This window comes from Myotis lucifugus, unplaced genomic scaffold, assembly GCF_000147115.1.
Source record: "Myotis lucifugus unplaced genomic scaffold, Myoluc2.0 scaffold_365, whole genome shotgun sequence".
Taxonomy (NCBI): Eukaryota; Metazoa; Chordata; class Mammalia; order Chiroptera; family Vespertilionidae; genus Myotis; species Myotis lucifugus.
In genome coordinates this window covers 834,689-860,505 of record NW_005871413.1, presented here as the reverse complement: position 1 = coordinate 860,505, position 25,817 = coordinate 834,689, and the positions used below count along the sequence as shown (strand labels likewise).

Sequence of the window (25,817 nt, the reverse complement as noted above, 5' to 3'; positions counted from 1 at the left end):
GCGGTAGCGCCCACTTTGGGAATCACTGGCTTAGATGTATGAACCAGGAGGTCAGGGTGCAATTCCTGCTCAGGGCACAAGCCCCAGTTGGGTGCTCAATTCCAGGTGTGGGTCATACAGGATCCAGCTGATCAGTGATTCCCTCTCATCATTGATGTTTCTATAGCCCCATCTCTTTTCCTCTCTGTGCTATAACGATGGCATCTAAACTTCTTCCTCCCCCACATCAGCCCTTCAGGCCCCCGTAGCTTCTGTTCAGTACTTTGGAATTTTACTAATGATGTAACTGACATCAGAATTTGGCAAATACGTAACTTTACATTCATGAAGTAGGAAGCCCACCATTGTATTTTTAGCAGGATTCTAAAGTTTTGAATATTATTAATTTTTGGAATATAATAAATTGGCTTCTGTGTACTTTATAACTGGAGTGATTTTTCTTGTCCTGATTTTCATTGAAATCCTGAAGAATTTCTCAGTGTAACCTCATTAACTTTTTTCTTGGGGTAGAATCAACCGGCGTAAAACTGATTTTATTCTCAATTACTTGAATGTAACTGAATGCTGGTCATTCTTTCTAGAGGAACAGCAGAGACCGTGGCAGATTTGCAGTTGAAGAATTTTATTTTGCATCAAAAGTTATTTTGCATAGTGATAGCATGGCCACAGGTATGTTTTGTCTCGGCTACTGCGCATGCTCAGCCTCTTGGCCCCGCCCCTGCCCTAAAGCTCCCCTCAGGCCACGCCCCTGCCGGGTGGGGTTTTTTTTTTTCTTTGCTGCAAACCAAGCGGAAGCCAGACTGAGGACCGGTCCCGCCTCTGCAACGATTTCCTTCGGCTGTCTCTCGGGCCTGCGCATGCGTGGCTCCTCACTAGGCCCCTTACTAAACATGCAGGCCAGTTCCATCCAGATTTTTTTTTTCACCTGCAGGTGGTAGCAGCGCAAGCGACGCCTCTCCAAGCCCCGCCCCTCGCGCGAGCCCCGCCCCCGGGACGCCTCTTACCCTCCGCCGCCATCTTGTAGGAGCTCGGAAGGTGGGAGAGACGTCCCAGGTCACACTGTGGAGCGTGAGTTCGTCTTTCTACTTTCATGACCGTCCCCTCCTCTCCGCCAGCCCTAGGGGTCGCCCTGCACCTTGACGTCCCCGCAGGCGGCCCCGTCCTCCGTGTAAATGTAGGCGGCGCCCTCCTCAGAGGCCCGGGCACTTCCCTTGGCGTTTAAAATGGCGCCTCGCCCTAACCGGTGTGGTTTCGGCTCCTCAGGTTTGTTTCCCCGGGTGTCGCCTGACACCGGAAGGGGAGTGTTGGCTCTGCAAAGGTTCCTACCGCTGGTGGGTGTGTGTGTGTCCACCCGCGCACAAGATTTGAAGAAAAGGGTGGGAAGGGGCCCCAGCCGCTTTGGCTCAGTGGATAGAGCGTCGGTTCGATTCCGGTCAAGGGCATGTACTTTGGTTGCAGGCACGTCCCCCGTGGAGGGTGTGCGGGAGGCAGCTGATCCATGTGTCTCTCTCATTGCTGTTTCTAACTCGATCCCTGTTCCTTCCTCTCTGTAAAAAATCAATAAAATATATATTTTTTTAAAGGGGGGGGCTGGGAAAACTCACTTGTCTCTGCTGTTTACTGCCCCTGAGCCCCTCCTGTGGCCGTGAGGAGCAGACCCCGTCTTTTCCACACGGTGAGGTCAATCCTGTGGATGGCGGCGGCGCAGGAAAGGGGGTGTGTTGGTAAATGGCATACTTTCATCTGTCCATTCGCTGCTAAACTCTCTTGTTGCCCAGGCAGAAGCCCAGAAGAGGAGGAAGAGGAAAGGGTTCAGTAGTGGCTGTTTCTCAGGTAAAGTCATATTCTCAGTGGGTTATGTCCGTCCTTCCTGAATTGCCCTTTGACTTGTTGATATTCTCTGACCGAGTTGTCCCGCCTGACATTTGTTTGTTCACACTCAACCCGGGCCTCCCCTCAGTCCCTCTCATCTTAACTTAAATTCTATCCCACCATGATCCAGTGACATCAATTTTTTATCAACCCGGATAAAAGAACATGCCGATAGGCCAGCTGGTGTTGCTCCGCAGTTGAGCATCCAAGCAGGAACCAAGAGGTCACATGTTTGGGTCTGGGCTTGGTTCCTGGTAGGAGGCGTGCAGAATGTTTCTCTCTTTCTCTTTCTAAAAATCAATTAAAAATTTATTTTTGAGCCCTGATTGGTTTGGCTCAATGGATAGAGCGTTAGCCTGGGTACTGAAGGGTCCCGGGTTCGATTCCAGTCAAGGGCATGTACCTTGGTTGTGGGCACATCCCCAGTAGGGGGTGTGCAGGAGGCAGCTAATCCATGTTTCTCTCTCATCGATATTTCTGACTATCTCTTTCCCTTCCTCTCTGTAAAAAAATCAATAAAATATATTTAAAATTATATATATATATATATATATATATATATATATATATTTGAAAAGAACATGTACATAAGAGTCACATAATAATACGCACAAATATTTAGTAAGTTCTGGTGAAGAGACCAATAAGCAAAAATATTTCTGTGTTGATAATACATTTGAAGCTAAATGAACGAATCATGCCATTATCAATTTTACAATAGAAAGTCAACAGAAATGTATGACAGTGGGAGGTTCTTTGGGTCATTTTTATCACATTAATTTTTTGGAGGTTACATTATTACCCTGTGCATTAGGTTCTTTGAGACAGAGAAATCTTTATGTTTGTTGCAGTTTGGGTTTATTTCAAGGCATTTTCTTATGTTCTATTCCTTTAAGTATCTGTGTTAATATGCTCTTCAGTCTAAAAAGGTGAAGCCTCTAACGTTCTTTTATTTGAAGAAAGTTTGGCCTCTGTTAGATCCCTTTGCTTGCTTCCATATGAATTCTAGTTTTGTTTTGTTTTTTAATGCAAAAAGATTTATTTGTCCACACACACCAGTGAAGGAAGGCAGTCTTCTGTCAAATGGAGATTAAGATTCTTAAATGGCTGATTTTGGGACCTACTACAATGGGAAGACTTGCTTTGCTGCCTTCAGGCGTTAGGTCTGTTTACCTAACACTACAGCAGGCTTTTTCATTGGGGCTTCCTCCTCCTGGGCCTGATTTTCTAACTCCTTATGATATACTAGCTGGTTTTGCAGGTACTTAGTGTTACTCTTCTGTTCATCCAGGCACTTTCCCATGAAGCATGAGACATCATATTCATTGTTGGCAGAAGCTATGTTCTTCAGGTCTAGCAAGAGCTAGCTTGCTTGTTCTCCAACTCCAGGACAGACTGTAGAGCTTGTGTGCCAATTCCCCAGTTATCTGTTTCTTAGTCACTGGAAGGCAGATATTACTCTCACATCCTGTATCTCAAGAATTGCTTTCCATGTTCCCTCTTCACCTCAGCTTGGTCTTCAAAGAATGCAGCAAAACAAGGTTCTCCTAGGCCTTCAATGTAATAACAGGCCATAGATAAATGAGCATCACTCATGTGCAACTCATAAGATGCCACGTGATTAATAGCAACCCTACAGTCTTCAGAGAGTGGGTGCTTGGCTGCCATCTCAGCTTTGGAGAATACCAAGCATAAACAGTGTTCTAATTTTTGATGTTTTTATTTCTGCCAAATTGCCCTTGTAGAGTGAGAGAGAGAGAGAGAGAGAGAGAGTGTGTGTGTGTGTGTGTGTGTGTTTTGTTAATCCTCACCCTGAGGATGTTTTTCCATTGATTTTTTTAGGTAGAATAAAAGAAAGGAGGGGGAAAGAAAGGAGGGGGGAGAGGAGAGAGAAACATCAATGTGAGAGAGACACATCAATTGGTTGTCTCTTGCACCAGTCAGGCACTGTGCTCTTGATGGAGAATTGAACCCAAGACTCTCTGGCCAATGCGCTAACCATTGAGAACACAGGTTAGAGCTGACTTGATAATATTTTAATATATATTTTTATTGATTTCAGAGAGGAAGGGAGAGGGAGAAAGAAACATTAATGATGAGAGAGACTCATCGATTGGCTGCCTCCTGCATGTTCCCTACTGGGGATCGAGCCCGCAACCCCTGTATGTTCCCTGACAGGTAATAAAACCCTGACCTCCTGTGAAGTCAACCACTGAGCCACAACGGTCGGGCTAAATCACATATTTTTATGTAGTCAAGTTTATTTGCTGCAGTTTTCCCATTTTCTTCCTGAGCTGTTTTGTTACCGTCATTATTCTATGGTATTTGATGGGTCATGTCTCTGCTTGGGCATTTGTGGAAATGAAATAATGCTTTTTTTTTAAAAAAAAATATTTGAACCCTGGTCAGGTGGCTGAACTGGTTTGAGCATCATCTCATACACTGAAAAGTTGCTGCTTTGATTCATGGTCAGGGCATATATGTAGGTTTTGGATGTGATCCCTGTTTGGGGCCTCTAAGAGAGACAACTCATCAGTGTTTTTTCTCACATCAATGTGTTTTTTTTTCTCTCTCTCTCCCTAAAATCAATAAGCAGATCCTGGGGTGGGGACCAAAAACAAGTATTTGACATTTCAGTATTTAGCAGGTTGAATGTAGAGATCTTTCTCTTGTTTTCCAATAGGTAGCACTGAGGCACATGTTTTTATTTTATCTTCCTTTACTGCTGAGACTTCTGTTGGGTGCTGTTGCGTTGGCTGTGGAAAATGCCCTGTATTCCCTAGGGAGGTGGGAATGCCCACTGTTTCCAGGTCACCTAGGCCTTCAATGTAATAACAGGCCATAGATAAATGAGCATCACTGATGTGCAGCTTGTAAGATGCCACATGATTAATAGCAACCCTACAAACTGTACCACCTTCGTGGGGGAATGTTGTGGCCCCGCAAGATCCCAGTGCTGCCTCCTGCCACCAGATGCTGCCATTAGTGCTGTTCTCCCTGAGGTGTCCCAGGTGGCTCTACTGGGTTCTGCTGTCATGGACTGTGTCAGGGAGAGGCTGGTTCTGCATTTACGGACTGGTTCTTTTCTCAGTGATGGCAGCTGGTGGACCTTAGCTGCTACGCCTCTTTATCTCTGCACCGTCACTGGATTTAGGCACCGTGTACACCTGCCGAACAGAGAGAAATATTTTTGCTCCACTGGTCCTCAGGGCGGGTAAGAGTGTATGCTGTTATTCCACACACTTCCCCTGCTGCAGCGTGTGCAGGCTCTTCTGGGAGCTCTAGGATTGTGAGGGGAGGTGCTCCATGTCCTACTTTTGTTCTCTGCTTGGTAATGCTGGCTGCTAGACCACAGCTGCCACACATTTGTGTACCATTTCTGCTCCTATCTCTGGTTTCAGCTGCAGTTACCACTCAGGCAGGGATATTTCTTTTAACTTTTTGCTCTTTGGGGATGCAAGTGTGTGCCGGATGCCTTGACTCCTTCTAAGGGCCATGATGGCTCTATTTGTAGCACCTCTCTCTCTCCTTTGCTTATCACTGTTCTTTTAGAAACATCCACCTTCATATGTTTTGATTTGAGGGTTTCTCAGGTGGTCATTTGTCCTTATCCATGAGAACTTGTATCCGGGCGCTCTATTGTGCTTACTTCTATGTCTGTCTTTCTTTCTGTACTATAATTTTAGGAGAACACTAGCTTTGGAATATGTTTTAAAATCAGGAAACATGATGCCTCCAACCTTACACATTCTTTTCATGATTGTTTTGGATTTCTGATTTTCTGTAACATTTTATGTTAATTTTAGAAAAAAACTTTTTCTATTTCTCCCAGAAGTGTCATTGGGGATTTTGCTAGGGATTGCTTGGAATGTGTGGATCACCTTGGGTAGTATTGACAGCTTATAATACTAAGTATTTCAACCCAGGACCATGGGATGTGTTTTTAGTTATTTTTCTTTAATTGCATCCAACAATATTTTATAGTTTTTACTGTTTAAGTCTTTCACCTTCATTAAGTTTCATATATACATATTTTTTAAGTTAACTTCTAAGTGTCTTATAGTCCTTAACTTTGTTACTGTCAACATATTCTTAATTTTTCAGATTATTTACTGTTACTGTGTAGAATGAGAAGTAATTTTTGTGTTGATTTTGTATCTTGCATTTTGCTCTATTTCTTTGAATTCTGTATATAATAATTTTTTAAAAATCTATTCTTATTTATTTCAGAGAGAAAGGGAGAGGGAGAGAGAAAAACATCAACGATGAGAGAATCATTGATCAGCTGCCTCCTGCACGCCCCCTACTTGGGATTGCGTCTACAACCTGGGCATGCGCCCTTGACTGGAATCAAACCCAGGACCCTTTAGTCCGTAGGCTGATGCTCTGTCCACTGGTTAGGGCTATAATCACTTTTTTAAAGTATTTTTTTATTGATTTCAGAAAAATGTGGAGGGAAGGAGAGATAGAAACATTGATGATTAGAAAGAATCACTGATGGGCTGCCTCCTGAACGCCCGACTCTGGGGATCGAGGCCACAACCTGGGCATGTGCCCTTGACTGGAATTGAACCCAGGAACCTTTAGTCCACAGACTGACACTCTATCCACTGAGCCAAACCGCCTAGGGCTATACTAACTTTTTTTTTAATCCTCATCTGAAGACATGCTTTCATTATTTTTCATCTTTATTGTTGAAAGTATTACATTTCAACATTTTGTTAAAATTATGTATGTATGTCCCCTTTTTTCTCCCACTGACCCCTTAGAGCTTCTGGGGTGTTTTTTATTTTGTTGAAATTGGGGTATTGAGCTTTCTTACTACTGTGTGGCTATTTTTTTTTTAATATATTTTATTGATTTTTTACAGAGAGGAAGGGAGAGGGATAGAGAGTTAGAAACATCGATGAGAAACATTAATCAGCTGCCTCCTGCACATTCCCCACTGGGGATGCGCCCGCAACCAAGGTACATGCCCTTGACCGGAATCAAACCTGGGACCCTTGAGTCCGCAGGCCAACGCTCTATCCACTGAGCCAAACCGGTTACGGCAAGTGTTTTAATAATATTTTTTAAAAAAATTTTGGTAACAAGTGATATTTAGGTACATTCTTTTATGATCTTCAAATTATTTAAAATTTATTAATAGAAGAATAGAACTTTTTTTTAAAAAATATATATTTTATTGATTTTTTTACAGAGAGGAAGGGAGAGAGAGAGTTAGAAACATCGATGAGAGAGAAACATCGATCAGCTTCCTCCTGCACATCTCCTACTGGGGATGTGCCCGAAACCAAGGTACATGCCCTTGACCGGAATCGAACCTGGAACCTTTCAGTCCGCAGGCCGACGCTCTATCCACTGAGCCAAACCGGTTTCGGCAGAATAGAACTTTTTAAGTTGTATATCGTCAGTCACCAGTGACTGACATGGCGCTTAATGTGTTAAAGCTGGGATAGTGAAACAAGGAAGGGCTTGGGATAGAAGAAGCAACAGGAGAGAGCTGGGCCGGGCTGCTTTGGCTCACTGAGAAGTGAGAGAAAAGAGGGCCTTACGGACTGGTTCAAAAGGTTAGCCTGGGATGAGCTGTGGCTGCTTGTTGCTCCCCTCCTTGAAAGTCTTGTGGTGTCCTTTAGAATTTAGGAGATGAATGCCTGAGAGGGAAGAAGTGGGGGAGAACAATGTGATTTTTGAATGCAAAGACCTAAACAATTTGTTAAGCTTATAGTCTCTGAAAGTAATTTGGAAAATTGAAAAAGTTCTCTATACTGCCACAAATAATTTTTAACACTTATAAATGTACTATTCAATTAAACGAGTCCAAATTAAAAAAAAATCATTAATTTAAAATTTAGAATTTCTTAAGGTGATCAGTTTGAGAATCCCTTGATCAGGCACTCATTGTTCTTCCACTGAGAAATAACATTTTCTTATTCCAGAGCCTAGAATTTTCATAACATTGGGAGGGTTTTTATACAACCATCATAATTCACTAAGTATGACAGAATGGAATGGTTCGTCAGAATATATATATGCGCTTGGTTTTTTTTAGAGAGAAAAACATGGATGTGAGAGAGACACAATGAATGGTTGCTGCCCAAATGAACCTGGGGATAAACCTGCAACCAGGTATGTGTCCTTGACCAGGGCTCTACATACATCTTCTGATGTTTTATGTCAAAGACTCATTTCCTGGACCAGTGACATGATTTTTATTCTGTTATAGGCTGAAGTATTGGGCCAGGAACATCTATAGAAATTAAATCTCAGCTCGATTGGAGTTGTTTCATTTTCTGGTACTCTGGTAAGGAACACTGAGGTGGTATAGCAATGAAAATGATACATAAGTTGATTTTCATGGGGTCACTGGAAAAAAAGATAAGGCAGAATTGTCCCTAGTCTTAGGGGCATTCCATTTTGCCCAGTTTTCTTTCTCTGATGTGATCTCTTACAAGGCCATCAAACAGACAGAAGAAATGTTATTAGTAATAGTTTTTATATTTTCTTGACCTGCTTAAGACTAAAGCATTTTTAATATAGTTTCAGAGAACTTTTAAGGATGTACATTAAGTTGCTTATTTTCTTATAGGCAATTAGTTTAAATAGAATGGTGTCATATAAAGCCTGGGAGTTAAGGTTTTTTTGTTTGTTTTTAATATATTTTTATTGTTTTCAGAGAGGAAGGGAGAGGGAAAGAGAGAGAGAAACATCAATGATGAGAGAGAATCATTGATCAGCTGCCTCCTGCATACCCCCACTGGGGATCAAGCCCGCAACCCAGGCATGTGCCCTTGACTGGAATCGAACCTGGGACCATTCAGTCAGCAGGTAGACATTCTATCCACTGAGCCAAACCAGCTAGGGCTAGGGAGTTAAGTTTTTATAGAAGGACCAATCTGGAAGGAACCCACATATATGGAGGTAAGAAATCAAGGGGTCCCCCTTAACCAGTTTGGATCAGTGGACAGAATGTCAGCCTGTGAACTGAAGGGTCCCAGGTTCAATTCCGGTCAAGGGCATGTACCTTGGTTGCGGGCACATCCCCAGTAGGGGGTGTGCAGGAGGCAGCTGATCAATGTTTCTCTGTCATCAATGTTTCTAGCTCTCTATCCTTTTTCCTTCCTCTCTGTAAAAAATCAATAAAAAATATTTTTTCAAAAAAATCAATGAAATTTTTTAAAGAAAGAAATTAAGGGTTCTCTCTCTGCCCCATCATAGCCAGATAAATCTATTCTGGGGCTGTGTACAGTTCTACCTCATGCTGGTCTCTCCCCACACTGAACAGTTTAGAGATCAGAATATTGGTTGCTTGCTGCTCCCATCTCTCTAGTGTTGGTGTTATAAATGTTCAAAACTTAAAAATATGTAAATGGGAGCAAAGACCTGTTTTGGTGCCTTTTCATCTTTCTCATTAAAACCTGTGCTTTAAGAATCATCTTGTCCAGCAGTTTGTTTTCCATTCCTGTAGATCCAGGAGTGGCTCAAGGTCCAAAACAGTAAATATACATTATTAAATGGGTTGCAACAAATTAATTGACATGTCCATACCCTTATGATCTACTCTCAGCAAATCTAAAGTGTACGATCCATTATTATCTATATCATCATACAATAAATTGGAATTCCACAAGTAAGTCATTCTGCATAACTGAAACATGCTGACATTTGACCATAGTCTCCGCATTACCCCCAGTCTGAGGCAACTACCACTGTCCCCTTTGCTTTTATGAGATTGACTTTTTTAGATTCTACCATTAAATGAAATCATAAAACATTTGTCTTTATGTCTTGGCTTACTTTAATTAACATAATATTCTCTAGATCCATCCGTTTTACGATATGATTTTCTTTTTCCAAGGCTATATTTTGTGTGTGTGTGTGTATTCGATACAAGTATACTTTAATTCAAGTCACCAGGGAAACTGTAGTGATGCACCAATTCATCCTTTTGTTTTCTACAATATTTGAAAGTTTTCAAATAATGAATATCAGTAAGACTCCACTAGAAAAAGTTGTATTTCTGCTATTCTTGCACAAAATCTGTAGGCTGTAAATCTATCCTACAAAAAATAAAACCCTTAATTTCTAAATAAAGGAATAACGAAGTTTTAAAATATGAGCTATAAAATAAACGTTTCAAATTAAAGTATACCTTGAGTAACAGACATGTTGAGGAAAAGCAGATGAAAAACATAAGAAATACTTTTCGTTTGAGGTAAATTTAAACTGAAGGACCAAACATTTTCCTAAATATGGGTGCCTAATAATTCTGTAACAGTCTTACCAAGGGAGTGCATTGGAGCATGATGGGTCAGCACTTCTGAACATAAAAGGACAAATTTGAAAAAGGTGAAAACATAGGACACAGTCCCAGGCAGCTTTGGACTGAACAAGACAAAATTATAAAATGACAGTGATAAAGAAATCAGGTTAAGTGGTGAATACTATTATATGATGTATTATAGAATTGTACACCTAAAACCTATGTAATTTTATTAACCAATGTCACCCCAATTAATTCAGTAAAGAAGAATTACAAGTGTAGGATTCCATGTTCTATTCTAATTTCAATTTGGAAAGTCCCAGAAGAAATAAAACTTTTTTTGTTGTTGCTATTAATCCTCACCCAAATATATTTTCTCCATTGATTTCTAGAGAGTGAAAGGGAGGGAGGCAGGGAAATATTGATGTGAGATGATGGATACATCTATTGGTTGCCTCCCACATGTACACCAACAGGAGCTAACCTGTAACCCAGATAAGTGTCTTTGACTGGGAATTGAACCTGCCACCTTTTAGTGGTGCCCAGACAGGCACTCTTAACTACTGAGTCACACCAGGTAGAGCAAACTTACATAGGAAATGGTGAAATAAAAATAATTAAAAACTGGAATTTTAAAAAATCAATAATGGGGACGACCCAACCGGTGTGGCTCAGTGGTTGAGCATCAGTCTATAAACTAGGAGGTCACTTTGGTTACCGGTCAGGGTATATATGCTTGGGTTGCCTGCTTGGTCCTCAGTGTGGGGCCTGCAAGAAGCCGCCAATCAATGATTCTTTCATCATTGATGTTTCTATCTCTACCTCTCCTACTTCCTTCCTCTCTAAAATCAATAATAAAAATATGTTTTACTCAACCAAGAAGAATCAAAAAAACATGAATAGGCCAATAACTACTGAAGAAATTGAAAACAGCGACCAAAAATCTTCCAGCAAACAAAAGCCCTGGTCCAGACAGCTTTACAGGGGAGTCCTACCAAGCATTCAAGGAACAACTAAAACCTATCCTCCTCAGACTATTCCGAAAAAGTCAAGAGGAAGGCACACTTCCAAGATCTTTCTATGAAGCCAGCATTACCCTAATCCCAAAACCAGGTAAAGACACCACAAAAAAACTACAGGCCAATATCCTTGATGAACATAGATGCTATAATTCTCAACAAAATTCTAGCAAATCGGATTCAGCAATACATTAGAAAGATCATACACCATGAACACAAGTGGGATTTATTCCAGGGATGCAAGGATGGTACATTATCTGCAAGTCAATAAATGTGATACATCACATAAACAGAGATAAAAATCACATCAACTGATGCAGAAAAAAAGGTTGGGCAAAAGATACAGAAATCTGAATGCCCAGGAAGGTTGTACAGACACAGATGGAGGGGGATACTTGGTTGTCAGGGTGGTCCTGGGTGTGAAAATGTTTCAAGTACAAATAAAGGATGAGCCATAATGAACACAGGGACAGAGTGGGGGAGGGAGATGAATGAAGCTAGGAGGACAGTGCCTCAGCTGGGACACAGGCCATAGGGATTGTAGGGTATTTGGGGTAATGGCTTCAGGGTTATGGGGAAGCTGTGGACAGCTGGTGAGTGCATTTTAGGGTGTTTGGACATAAAGAACACAAGAAATGGCTGAAGTCACTGGAATGGGCGGGGGGGGGGGGACACAAGTAAAGGGGAAAAGGAGGATGTGGTTGATGGAGGTTCTGGGGGTGATAGAAGGTCAGGTGGGCTGGGTGGGCTCTGGAGTCAGGACGACAGGAGTTCCTTAAGATCAGATGTCTAAGGCACAGGATGTTGAGTCTACACCACCGGCATTGACTCACCTCTAACAGGTAAACATGGCTGAGACCAGAGTTCAGGGAGCCGAGAACATAGTCTGGCTGTGTTCTGTTCCTTCCAGGGTTTTTCACAGCCTCTCCCATTTCTGCCTTGTTTTGCCCACACCTTCAGGAATGCAGATGACAGAGCAGACTAGACATGAGGGACCACTCAGAATCACTGTAATACAGACACATCAGGCGCCATCAGTCCCTCCTCCAGGCCCCACTGATATCCCCATTCTGGTTTAAACTTCAGCCCGAACATGGAGGACACAGAGCTCTGACATTCTCAACTTCCTGATGATCAGACTCAAGACTCTAGATCAGGGGTGGGCAAACTTTTTGACTCGAGGGCCACAATGGGTTCTTAAACTGGACCAGAGGGCCGGAACAAAAGCATGGATGGAGTGTTTGTGTGAACTAATATAAATTCAAAGTAAACATCATTACATAAAAGGGTACGGTCTTTTTTTTTTTTTTTTTTTTAGTTTTATTCATTTCAAACAGGCCGGATCCGGCCCGCGGGCCGTAGTTTGCCCACGGCTGCTCTAGACTTTGGTAGTGAAAATTCCCTAAGATCCACTAATCCACCCCTTTTCTTTATGTCTCTTAATTTCCTCTACATTTGGTTATCATCACATCTAACATTTTTGTTGTTGATAATCCTCACCCAGATATTTCCCATTGATTTTTTTTTTTTTTTTAGAAAGAGTGGAAGGGAGGGGAGAGACAAACATCAATGTGAGAAAGATACATTGATTGGTTGCCTCCCGTACATGCCCCGACCAGGGCCGGGGATTGAGTCTGCAACCGAGATACATGCCCTAGGCCAGAATTAAACCCAGGACCCTTCAGTCCACAGGCCAATGCTCAATCCACTTGAGCCAACTGGCTAGGGCCCAACATTATTTTTATGATTAGTGATAATGAAAGAAGAAACAAAGAGAATCTATGCTTTCAGGAAAGCAAGCCCAGCACCTAAATTCTCATGTGAATTGGGGGCCACATAGTAATCAATTTCTTGGGCATTCTGAATACTACAATGCCCAGGACACAGTGCAGCCGCACACAGCTGGCAGCACATAGTAGATGCTCAATAAATATTGCTTTCATGAAGGAACATCCTACCAAGACCAGTCCAAATCATGCAGACCCTCACCAGCCACAGGGAGACCTATGACTCATCAGAAATGCTAGAGAAGATCCTAGCAGCAGAGAACCCTTAGAGCAGCGGTTCTCAACCTGTGGGTCACGACCCCTTTGGGGGTCGAACAACCCTTTCCAGGGGTCGCCTAAGACCATCGGAAAACACATATATAAGTACATATTGTTTTTGTGATTAATCACTATGCTTTAATTATGTTCAATTTGTAACAATGAAATTGGGGGGCACAACATGAGGAACTGTATTAAAGGGTCACAGCATTAGGAAGGTTGTGAAACACTGCCTTAGAGGATAGAGGAGCTAGATCAGAGTGGAGCAGGAAGGATCTCTCTGTGACAAGAGATATTAACCTGGGCTTCTCAAAATCTTTCCCATTCAGGAAGAGCTTCCCACACCACATTTCAAGGTCTGGCTCCTCAACTTCAGGACCTGTAATCTGCATCACCTGCTCCATTCATTCCCACATACCTGGGTAGATGTCTCCTGTCCTTTCACATTCCAGGGTTCTTTTCTTTCCTCCAAAAAGGTGAGCAGGTTCAATTAGAGACCATGAGACCTATTTAAGAAAAGGGGTGGGAACATGACTTTTATGGGGTGTCTGTAATTTTCAATCTAGTACTTTGTTCAAACAGAGATCATTACAGAAAGTTGTAGGAAATTATTTCCCCAAACACTATTTCCTGATTGCCCCTTTTAATTCCTGGATCCTTAATTCCTCTTTCCTGCATGACTAAATCAAAAATAAGGAATGGAGGCCCTAGCCAGTTTGGCGCAGTGGATAAGAGTGTTGGCCTATGAACTGGAGGGTCCTGGGTTCAATTCCAGTCAAGGGCACATGCCTGGGTTGTGGGCTCGATGCCCAGAAGGGAGTGTGCAGGAGGCAGCTGATCAATGATTTTCTTCTCATCATTGATGTTTCTATCTCTCCCTGTCTCTTTTCCTCTCTCAAGTCAATTAAAAAAAATTTTTTTTTAAAAAGGGAATGGCCTGACCGGTTTGGCTCAGTGGATAGAGCGTCAGCCTGCGGACTGAAAGGTCCCAGGTTCGATTCCGGTCAAGGGCATGTACCTTGGTTGCAGGCACATCCCCAGTGGGAGGTGTGCAGGAGGCAGCTGATCGATGTTTCTCTCTCATCGATATTTCTCTCTCTCTCTCCCTTCCTCTCTGTAAAAAGTGAATATTTTTTTTAAAAAAAAAAGGGAATGGAGATATAATTTTAAATGGGGGCAACAATATTTTATGTCACAATTTCTAGAATTCTCACTAATCTAGAGTGAAGGATGCATATCATTTCAAAAAGGGAAGGCGAAAATCAAAATGAAACATCGTGAATTTTTTCTTTATCCAAACAAACCCCTAATTATTTCCTGGAATTAACATTTGTGCTGAGTCATATGATAGAATTTTTAGCTTTTTGAATATATATTAATTATATGATTCTTGTTTTTTCTTTTTTTTAAATATATTTTTTATTGATTTCAGAGAGTAAGGGAGAGGGAGAGATAGAAACATAAATGATGAGAGAGAATCACTGATGGGCTGCCTCCTGCATGCCCCCTACTGGGGATCAAGCCAGCAACCCAGGCATGTGCACTGTCCAGGAATCTGTGACCTCTTAGTTCCCAAGTCTATGCTCAACCACTGAGCCATGCCGACAGTGCCAATTGTTTTCTTTGCTGAAAATACAAAAGAGAGTGTGACATGATTGTGGAATAAAATGGAAATTTATAGGACTCCGGTTTGATTTACTAGCAAATGCTATTATCTTCATTTGAAGACAGGCGAGAATCTCCATTTTCCAGAGCAAACTACCAGCAGAGAGAAACTAAAAAGAAGGGGGAGTCTTCAGATTAATATGATACTTTATGCACATCTCAGTAAATTCGTAAAAGACCCTTATTAATGCTAACAGGGTAAATGTTAACATAAAGGAGGAATCTGGCAGACAGCCCTGAACCAAGTGAACATCAGCTGCCTGATGCATTCATCATTGTTTGCAAAAAAGCCAACACTCACAGCATGAATCTAATCATTAGAAAACAGTAGTTTTGTGCAAAATTTCAAGCTAGATAACGTTGTCATACACTATATTCTAGTGCAGTGATGGCGAACCTTTTGAGCTCGGCGTGCCAGCATTTTGAAAAACCCTAACTTAACTCTGGTGCCGTGTCACATACAGACATTTTTTGATGTTTGCAACCATAGTAAAACAAAGACTTATATTTTTGATATTTATTTTATATATTTAAATGCCATTTAACAAAGAAAAATTGAGTTCGTGTGTCACCTCTGACACACGTCATAGGTTCGCCATCACTGTTCTAGTGTCTCTGAAATTGCAAATCTTTCTGATAGATCCTCCCTTCCCCCAACTGGTGGGTGGAGTATGACGTAACAAGCAGCCCGGAAATACCCGAGCGCCTAACCATGTACCTTATATGGACTATACATTGGACCACCAATCCACACCTGCCAAATAACCTAAGCCCTTGTCCTATATGGACAATGCAGTAAGCCACCAATCAGTGTGCGCCGAGTACACTAAGCCCCCAGCCCTCTCCATTCCGCCCCTCAAAAGGCGTGCCCACCCCTGCACGTGCTGCTGTCCTCCCCTTGGGAGACAGCCCAGCAGCTCCGGCAGGTCCTTCTCTAATAAAGCCTGTAGTCCTGGTTTCGGCCTGTGTCTGATTTTTCACTTTCTTTGAAGCAATCAAGAAAGCAAGGCTCTCTTTTTCAGAACTTGTAGTTCTGGGACACATGACAATTGTGTGATTTAATGAAATTTTTAATGCCACATCAAGATGGCACCTAGCCCTAGCCGGTTTGGCTCAGTGGATCGAGCATCGCCCATAGACTAGAGTCCCAGGTTCGATTCCAGTCAAGGGCACATACCTCAGTTGCAGACTCTATCCCCGGCCCTGGTAAGGGTGCTTGAGAGGCAACTAACCTATGTGGATGTCTCTCCCCTTCCCTTCCACGCTCTCTAAAAATCAGTAGAAAAATATCCTCGGGTGAGGGTTAACAACAACAACAACAAAAGATGGGGCCTAAACATGAAATGTTCCTCTTCACTGATAACCCAGGCCAGAGTCCACCTCCGAATCAAGTGGGAATGTTGTTACCAACACCCCCCCATGTTGGTCTGTCAGAACCTTTTCAGTGGTTGCAGGTCATCAGTTCATGGTGGGAATCCTTTATGTCGTATCAGAAGACAGGAGGGACAGCATGGAGAAAAGCTCTGAGATGAGAGAGGAACATCCTAAAGAGCTGGCTTTGGTCTCACTCATATGTGAGTAGACCCAGAGACAAGGAAGCATGGAACAGAGTGCGGGACTCCAGAGGGAAGGCGGGGAAGGGTGGGTGGGTGGGAGGTAATAAAAAGACCTTGTATGAATATGTGCATAACCCATAGACAGACAATAGGGGGCTGAAGGATTGGGGCAGGGGATGGGCTGGAGGAGGGGCCAAAGGGGGGAGGGAAAGGGGATATGTAATACTTTCAACAATACTTTTTTGTTAAAGAAAAAAGTAGTCAACAGATTTGTTTACAGGGCTATCAGTAAAGAAGTAGATGTGTGTAGCTTCTAAATCCACCAATTGTAGGAGGAAAAGCAGACACAGCCTGTGACCCTGGACAGAACATTTACCTGCTGTGGGATGAAGCGAGGATATGGCCCGATTCCCCCTCCCAGTCAATGGAAAGGTGTCCGCCTGGCCAGCAGCCACAAGAAGCAGAGTAGTTCATACCCAAGTGTTTCTCATGACCTTGATGGCTAACAAGCCTCCCTAGACTGTCCTTGGACTGCAACCAAGCTGTGCCCAGCAGGCCTCCCACCCTTGCCCTCTCCCCTCTGCTTAGATAAGGCCTAGCTGACTAGACCCTGGCCATACAGAAACTCATCCGTCCAGCCGCCATTGCCACCTGGTCTCCCCCAGAAGTTAGTAATAAAGGCTTGGTCTCTCCCTCCGGGGTCCCCCTAGTGCAGTGGTTCTCAACCTTGGCTGCACATTAGAATCACCTGCGGACTGAAGGGTCCCGGGTTCGATTCCAGTCAAGGGCATGTACCTTGGTTGCGGGCACATCCCCAGTAGGAGGTGTGCAGGAGGCAACTGATGGATGTTTCTCTCTGATGTTTCTAACTCTCTATCCTTCTCCCTTCCTCTCTTTAAAAAATCAATAAAATATATTTTTTAAAAAAAGAAATACAAGATTCAGTTATGCAGGAGCAATAAAATCTAGAGCTCTAAACTACAGTATGAGGACTCTAGCTAATTCTAGTGGATATTATACTTGCCACTGGCTAAGAGAGTACATCTTCAATGTCCTCACCACACACACAAATGGTAACCATGGGAGTTAATGGTATGATCATTAGCAAGTTTGTTGTAATCATTTCATAATGTATACATATAATTACTTTTCTGTAATGTGAGCAATTACTGGATCTGCAGCAGTGCAAAACCAGATGCCGGGTGAAGGTTCTTGAATCAAAGAATTTAAAGAAAAAGATAACAGTTAAGATACCAAAATCTCATCTCTCTCTCTCCCAATTTTTTTTTTGGGAGGCAACCAAAATTTTTGGTGGCCTTGAAAAAAAAAAAAAAAAAAAAAAGATACCAAAATCTACAGTCCTTTGAATGTCTGGATCCTGGATGACTTGCCCTTCTCCCTCTGACATGGAGGCAGACTCAGCTCTGCTGTCGGTCTGACCAGTGTGCCCAGGGCATGCCCAAACCCCAAACTACCTGGTGCCGGGGAGACAGCCCCCAGGAGCCCTACCCAAAGTCCCCACAGTGATCCGAGTAGGAGAGACCCAGACTGACTCTATGGCTTCAGGTAGAGAGCATGGACAAGGCCAGGTGAAGCCATGACCCTTCAACGCAAGGCTCCTGGAATAAGCGGCCTCTACTTCAGTTAATGGCTTACAGGTGGGCACAGCGTTGACATGATTCTGTGGGTCTTTATCTTGCAATGTTAAAGGCTCTTCTGCCCTGGATGGTGTGCTCCATGGTTAGAGCATTGGCCTGTGCACCAAAGGGTCTCAGATTTGATTCCCAGTCAAGAGCACGTACCTGAGTTGCAGGTTCAATCCTGGGCCCTGTCCATCCCCCAAAGAAAGAAGTATTCTGCATGATAAAAATCACTGCCCATTCTCTTCCCCCAAAGAAAAGATGTCACAGCCCCCAAAATAATCTTGTTTTTTTGTCAATAGCTTTTTTGCCCCACCCTCTGGCTATAAATCCTTCTTTTGGGGGGAGGTGGGGGGGGGCTGAGGATATTTTTCCATTGATTTTAAAAGAGAGAGTGGAAGGGAGGGGGAGAGACAGAAATGAGAGACACATTGATTGGCTGCCTCACGCACACACCCCAACCAGGGCCAGGATTCGAGCCCTTGACCAAAATGAAACCCGGGACCCTGCAGTCCTCGGGCTGATGCTCTATCCACTGAGCCAAACCAGTTAGAGTTCAGTTTAGGTTTTAAGAACAAAATCGACATGAAATGCGGTCTCTGTGGACCGATATTAGAGAAACCAAGAAGGGAGCGCCCTGGGCCATTTCAAACCGAAGGGAAGCGCGGGGTCCACCGGAGAGGCCAGACTATAGATGGGGGGCGCTGGCTGCGGGGACTTTAAGGTTCAGGTCAAACCCCAGACCCGGCAAGGCAAGGGAGAAGGTGATACGGAGGCTTAAACTAGAAAAACGTAAACTCACGCTATCCGTACAGTGCCACCTTCCCTCCTGGCTCTGTTTCCGGTGCTAGGAAACCGCCCCGGAAGCCAGTGGAGAATTCCGGGGGCGGGACCTGATTAGAGGGTGCGCATGCGCTGTGAGGGCAGGAAAAAGGCTGGAAGAGAACAGGGGTAAGTTGGGGCTTCCGGGAGCGCGTGCGACCGGGGGTGGGACCTGCGGTGGGACCTGCGGAGGCCAGCACGTGCGGTGACCACCAGGAAGGGAACTAACCAGGCACAGGGGCGGAACTGGGGCGAGAGTACCGGGCTTCACGCCCAAGGTTCCCTTCCCGTGTTTGGCAATATGCTGCTGTTTTTCTCACCGACACCCCGCAAAACAGCATTTTCTTTCCTACACCCCAATCAGCAGAGAGGCCAAGACCCCACAAGGCTGAGTTCTAGAGGCTTGAATAGGAATAGGACCTGGAATGTGAGATGCTGAGGATTAAGGCATGTGATAATGACGTCACTAAGCATTGCTTTAAGGGAGGAAAAAACTGTAAAAATTGTTATAAAATACATTTTTAAAATAATTGTTCTATCCCACACTTGAAATCACCTTCAGATATCTTTGAGATAAACTTGTTCACATCATCGTAGACTTAGGTCAATAATATCTAAGTATACCCTGGCTGGGGTAGCTCAGTTGGTTGGGCATCCTCCCATGCACTAAAAGGCAGCTGGTTCCATCCCCTGAGGGCATGTGCCAAGGTTGAGGGCTGGATCTCTGATAAGGGATGTCAGGAGGCAGCCAATCACATATCTGTTTCTCTCTGTCTCCCTTCCTCTCTCTCTAAAAATCAAGTTAAAAAAATCTAAATATACTGTACTTTCTATTTAATTATATGCTTCTTCTGAGAGCAATTAGTGTATTTTTATTTTAAAATAGAACCTTTTAAATAGCTCTATTTTTCTCTATTTTTTGAATATTATATCAGGTGCAGATAACAAAGCCTGTAAAATACATAGTCTCAGGAAGACATTTGGGTTCATTTTCACCTAAAGAATCATTAATTTGGGCCTCGCTGGTTTGGCTCAGTGATTTCTCTGTATGTGTATCTCTCTCCCTCTCCCTCCCTCCCTTCCACTCTCTCTCTAAAAATTAAACGAAAAAAATATCTTACAGTGAGGATCAACGACAGGAAAAAAAAAAAAAGATATCGACAGCCCGGCCCAGTGGTTGAGCACTGACCTATGAACCAGGAGGTCACAGCTGGGGTCCCGGTCGGGGCACATGCCCGGGTTGCGGGCTCGATCCCCAGTGTGGGGTGTGCAGGAAGCGGCTGGTCCATGATTCCCTCTCACCATTGATGTTTCTCTCTCTCCCTTCCTCTCTGAAATCAATAAAAATATTTTTTATAAATAGTGTTTAGCAGTGAATATGGAAAACATACTGTTTATCAACATACTGTGCCAAACCACATACACACACCTCACCACTTAGCGCTCAGAAAAGGCCTGTCTGTTGCCCACGCCGCAGGAGGGACCCTGGGCCAGAAAACTGCCATCAGAGGCAAACAAGTGAGTCTACCCGCCCCCTTCCCTCAGATGATACTGCCCTGATGGTGACACCTTCTCTCTATCGCGCTCCCTCTCACACATAAGGCGAGACCCCAAAATCAGGGGTCCTGGGAGAGCACAAAGCACAGCCGGGGGCCAGGCAGCCAGGCCACTATCTTCACTCCCGCGGGAGGGTGCGCGCGCACAGGAGCCGGGACACAACGCAGGCTGAGCGGGCGGCCCTTCAGCCTTTTATTCCTGACACCTGTGATCCGTTCCCCACACGTGATTGGAGCCGAGGCTCCCAATGTTACGCAATTGGCTAATTTCAAGGGGTTGACCTTTGCCATTTCAAAATGGGGCCCCCAGGGGAGCTGCAAGTCACATGGGCCAAGATGGCGCCTGCCACATCATGAGTCCAAAATGGCGGCTGTCTAACTCTAAACCCTGTTCTTTGACAGAAAAATTACTTATTCACACACATACACACACACACACACACACACACACACGCAGCAGCAGTGTTGAGACTGAACCCACACTCACCTTCAGGTCACAGGCCGGCTCTGACCGAGCAGCGACGACAAAAATAAGGCCTGAGGCGCCCACGGACGCGAGGGTAGCGGCCTCGGGAGGGGTCTCGGGAGGGGACTAGAGTGGGGTCGCCAGGATCCCAGGACCAGGGAGAGGATATAGACCCCCCCCCCCCGGGTGGGGACACGGCCGCCAGGGGCCTAGTAAGCGAGGGGGTGGCACAAGTCCAGTTCCCGGAAGAACTTTAATGGCGCCGGACAGGCCGAGAGTTCATGAAAGGGGGAAAAAATAAACAGAAACGACTCAAAAGTCGCCACTAGTGGACCAAAAGGCAAAAGAGCAAGGGCAGGGAGCAGCGTGGTAGCCATTTCACGCACCGGGAGGAGCCCGGTGTCTGGAGCGCCGGCTGAGGGGACTGGAAGGTCCACGGGGAGCAGCAAACCCGGCTCGACGAGGGCGGGACGGTGACGCGCAGGTGACACTAGGGCGGCAAGTCCCGCCCCGCAGCGTAGCCTCCCCTCCCTCTGCTGCCCTCACCTCCCACCTTCGAGTTCATACAAAATGGCGCTGGGCCGCCAGGGGGTGCGTTCTGGGGCGGAGCGCACGGCCCGGGGGGCGGGGCCTTAGCGGAGGGGGGCGGGGCCTTGGCGGAAGAGCGCGAGGCCCAGGGGGCGCGGCCTGGAGCTGGCCGGCTGCCACTGGTCGGAGGAAAAGCCCGTATCTGAGTGGCCCGGAACGCAGGTTAGCTACGGGGGCGTGGCCTAAGGAGGGACCGGGCATGCGCAGTGACGAGGAGGAAGCTTGAAGGAACCTGGCTGTGGAAGGAATGGAGGCGGGCCCTGAGCTTCTCTGGGATTTGCTAGCAAAAACCCTTTTCCCTGGGCCCTCGGCCCCGGCGGTACCGGGTGCGCTTTCCGAGTCCCGGTCGCGAGGAGGAGGAGGATGTGGCGCGCAGAGGGGAACTGGCTGCTGAAAACAAGCGGTAAGTGTGTTTCCGGAAGTGTATTCTGCGGAACCAGCACCTACTATGTTCTCAACACCGTGCCACTTTTGGAAGGTGACCCTGGGAACAGAAATAGGAGTCATGTAAAAGTCCTTTTACCGAAAAAGTTGCTTGAATGTCTGCCGAAATGTTCAAGTTTACCAGAGCACCGTTGGAACACTAATGAGATTATGATGCAGCCGTTCTTTCGGATTTCTTTTTAATAATGTGTGACCTTTCACCTTTGATCCCCTGACCTGCATTACCTTGGTAACTATTTCATTTTTTAATTTCAGTTTTTAATTTTGGTGTGTAAGCTGTAACATTTCATCTCTCAAAGTGTAACATGCCGATTTTCTCAAATAGATCCCTTTGAGCGATAAAAAAAAATTATTTTCCAGCCCAGCCTACATGGTTCAGTGATTGAGTGGTTGAGCGTAGACCTATGAACCAGGAGGTCACAGTTTGATTCCTGGTCAGGGCACTTTCCCAGGTTGCAGGCTGGATACCCAGTGGGGATTGCAGCCAAATGATGATTCTCATCATTGATGTTTTTCTCTCTCTCTCCCTCTCCAATAAGAAATATATTTTAAAAACTTATTGTCCAGATTTAGAAATGCTCCTTTATTATGCTAGTGAAGTAAGTCAGTCAAAGCAAGATAAATACCATGTTTTCACTTCTATCTAGAATCTAAAGAACAAAATAGACAAAACGGAAACAGATTCAGAAACAGAAATATGAACATTGGAAGTGGGAAGGGTTGAGGAATGGAGTGAAAGAGGTCATAGGGGTTAAAGCACAGCATAGGCATAGGGTATAGAGTATGTAATATAATCAGTACAGATGGTGGGTGCTGGAATTACCCATTGGTGGGAACAATTTGTAAGAATGATTGTCTAATCCAGCCGTGGGCAAACTACGGCCCGCCCGTTTGAAATGAATAAAACTAAAAAAAAAAAAAAAAGACCGTACCCTTTTATGTAATGATGTTTACTTTGAATTTATATTAGTTCACACAAACACTCCATCCATGCTTTTGTTCTGGACCTCCAGTCCAGTTTAAGAACCCATTGTGGCCCTCGAGTCAAAAAGTTTGCCCACCCCTGGTCTAATCACTATGCTTTACACCTGAAACCAATACAAAATAATATTAAATGTATACAGTAATTGAAAAAAAATTAAAAATAAAGAAATGCAACAGTGTCTTTCACATCTGTGAACAGCTTTGCTTCCTGCCCATTTTAAGGCACAGCGCCTATTAGTTTTAAGGTGAACATTTAGAGTGATGTGAACCACTTCTGTTAGAAACTATTTGATTTCCTCTTAACAGTTGAAAAGATTTATGTAAAAAGCTATTATTTCAGGGCAGCCAAAGACTCAATAAGGCTGAATTCCAGAGCCTTTTATAGATGGTATGAGACGTGGAGAGGTCAGTGAACATTGCTTTAAAAAAAAAACCTCTAAAAACTTGTTATAAATTGAATTTTTAGGATAATTGTTGTTCTAAACCACACTTGGAATAAATTACCTTCAAATACCTTTGAGATGAAACTTGTTCAAATCAGGGGATATTTGAGATCTTGCTCCCAAGCATATGTTGTCATTTCCCCACAAATAAATTCTTAAAAAAGCAAACAGTCGCCCTAACCGGTTTGGCTCAGTGGATAGAGCGTCGGCCTGTGGACTGAAGGGTCCCAGGTTCGGTTCCAGTCAAGGGCATGTATCTTGGTTGCGGGCACATCCCCAGTGGGGAGTGTGCAGGAGGCAGCTGAATTGATATTTCTCTCTTATTGATGTTTCTAACTCTCTATCCCTCTCCCTTACTCTCTGTAGAAAATCAGAATATATTAAAAAACATTTTTTGAAAAAAAAAAGCAAACAGTCCGGTGGTGTGGCTCAATGATAGAGCATCAAATCTCGTGGGGTGGGAGAGCTGCCCCGGACGGGCTTGCAGCAGAAAACCCATGCAGCAGGCGGTGTGTGAAGGGCCAAAAGCAGAGGACAGACCCTCCATCTGGGCGGGAAGCAGGCTGGGTGTGGGGCATCCCCCATGGATGTGGACTCGCCACAGTCGAGGCACAGCAGCAAGTATTTCAACGCTGGCAGTAACCCTCAGCCTTCTCTCGTGCAAATGAACTGCTTTAAAACAAGCAGGAGACCCACGTGACTGCTACTCCTCACTAGCTGCTTCCTGGTCTCCAAGAATCTGTGCTGCCTTATGTCTTTGCTATTTTTCTCCTAAACGCTAAGGGACACGAGTTTTGCAACAAGGTAAGCAGCGGGCAACACAGCTTGACCCAGGCTAATGATGCATAGGCACTCCAACTTGCTACTGTAATCCCTATTCTGTGAAAAATGTGCTGTTTGAAATTTTAACCCTGCTATTTTGGCTTCTGTAAATATTTGCTTGCTTAAATAATCGGGAAAATAAGTTCAACTATCTGACCTTGCAAGCTGCTGTTGCCACTTCTAGCTACTCCAATACCAGGTATTTGTTAGTTGTCTGGAATGTACTGTGCTCAAGGTTACAAGCTGCCTGCAAAAATAACTTACATAGAGTTCTTTGTAAAGTCTGCAAAAGGTCTGCAAAATCCCTTATTTGGGAGACAAAGGGCTGGAAAGATATAAAAGGGGAAGGCTTCCTCCATGTTTTTGCTCAGATTCGAGAGGTTACTCCTCCAAGACCACTAGCATAATAAAGGCTCCAAAATTTGGCTCACTGATTAAGGCATCCTCTGTCTAGCTTGCTGATTTACAATATAACACTAATCCCCTGAAATGGGCTCTAAGGCCCCCATTTTCTAGACTCTCTCCTCTTGCTTCTCCTACCTTAAGCTCTCTCTTTGTTTCACAGCTTTAATAAACATACTCTCAAAAACCACCTGGACTGGTGTGAAATCTTTCCTACACAGTCGAGAACCCACACGCTAAAGGGAGGGGGACTAAGGCAGACGTACCCTGAGCCCAGAACCCATCTGGTAACATTCTGAATCCAATCAGAAGAAAGGCGTTCACTATCTCTAAAAATAAATGATGGTATTTAACAAAATTAAAAAGATCAGGGCTATGTCCTGCATTTAGACTGCCAGACTTCAAATGGATACTCACATCATTTCCTAATGGTAAGTTGTAGAATCAGGGATCAATCACATGTAAATGCTTTCAGTAATGCCTGCAAATCAATTCATTTATTTTTTTAAAATATATTTTATTGATTTTTTACAGAGAGGAAAGGAGAGGAATAAAGAGTTAGAAGCTTTATCCACTGAGCCAAACCAGTTAGGGCTCATTTATTTTTTAAATCAGGACCATATTGTATTATGGTTATCATAAGTAGATGCCAAAATTAAGATTACTTATGAACAAAACAGATATTTAGAAAATTGAAGACTTCCTAACTCAGGAAGGGAAGTAGAGAAAGCCAGCAGTAGTGCCCGGCAGTGGAGCAGAACCTCAGCTCCGACTCTCCTCCCCTGGCAGCTCTGAACTGCAGAACCAAGGCCCCTTAGTGCTCAAGACAGTGCCTGGGTGCCCTCCCCAGCGACCCTCCCTTTGGGCTCCCCAGACCAGCACCTGCTACCAACCCCTGCCTGAGCTCCTCTAGCACCCGAATGTGGGCACAGAGGACCTGAGGTAGTGCACACAATTGTGGAAAAGGGGAGTGTCACTTCAAAGCTCCTTGTTAAAGAACATAAAGGCCATGGCAGCAACATCAGAACGTTGTTTAGCTGAACTCTCAAAAACACTTATGTCATATTCATTGTGACTATCATAATGTCCCCCTAGATACAAGAACAAGGAAAACATATCAACAATGGAGAAATGTGTTCACATTATTTAAAGTTAAAGGCCACTTGGAAAAGGGTTTGCTAGTGACATAACTATACTGCATTACCAACTCCAATACTGTTACCTACAACT

The 25,817-nt window shown here is 44.1% G+C and overlaps 1 protein-coding gene and 1 pseudogene across 6 annotated transcripts in view; one reads left to right on the top strand and one right to left on the bottom strand.

Moving 5' to 3' along the window:
- Window positions 1-7,156: 7,156 nt before the first annotated feature.
- Window positions 7,157-25,817, bottom strand: part of LOC102418399 (zinc finger protein 420-like) — a 34,643-nt gene continuing 15,982 nt past the window's right edge. For 3 of the 6 annotated variants that reach the window (XM_014466866.2, XM_014466867.2, XM_023764968.1), the window contains one exon: window positions 7,157-7,526. In XM_014466866.2, coding sequence (XP_014322352.1) covers window positions 7,505-7,526 — 22 coding nt within the window. In that variant the 3' untranslated portion in view covers window positions 7,157-7,504. Of the gene's footprint in view, window positions 7,527-11,987; window positions 12,163-13,617; window positions 13,706-25,817 lie in introns of all 6 variants that reach the window. The other 3 variants (XR_001350825.2, XR_002832306.1, XM_014466865.2) reach the window with 3 other exon arrangements.
- LOC102425911 lies at window positions 21,598-22,229 on the top strand (annotated as a pseudogene).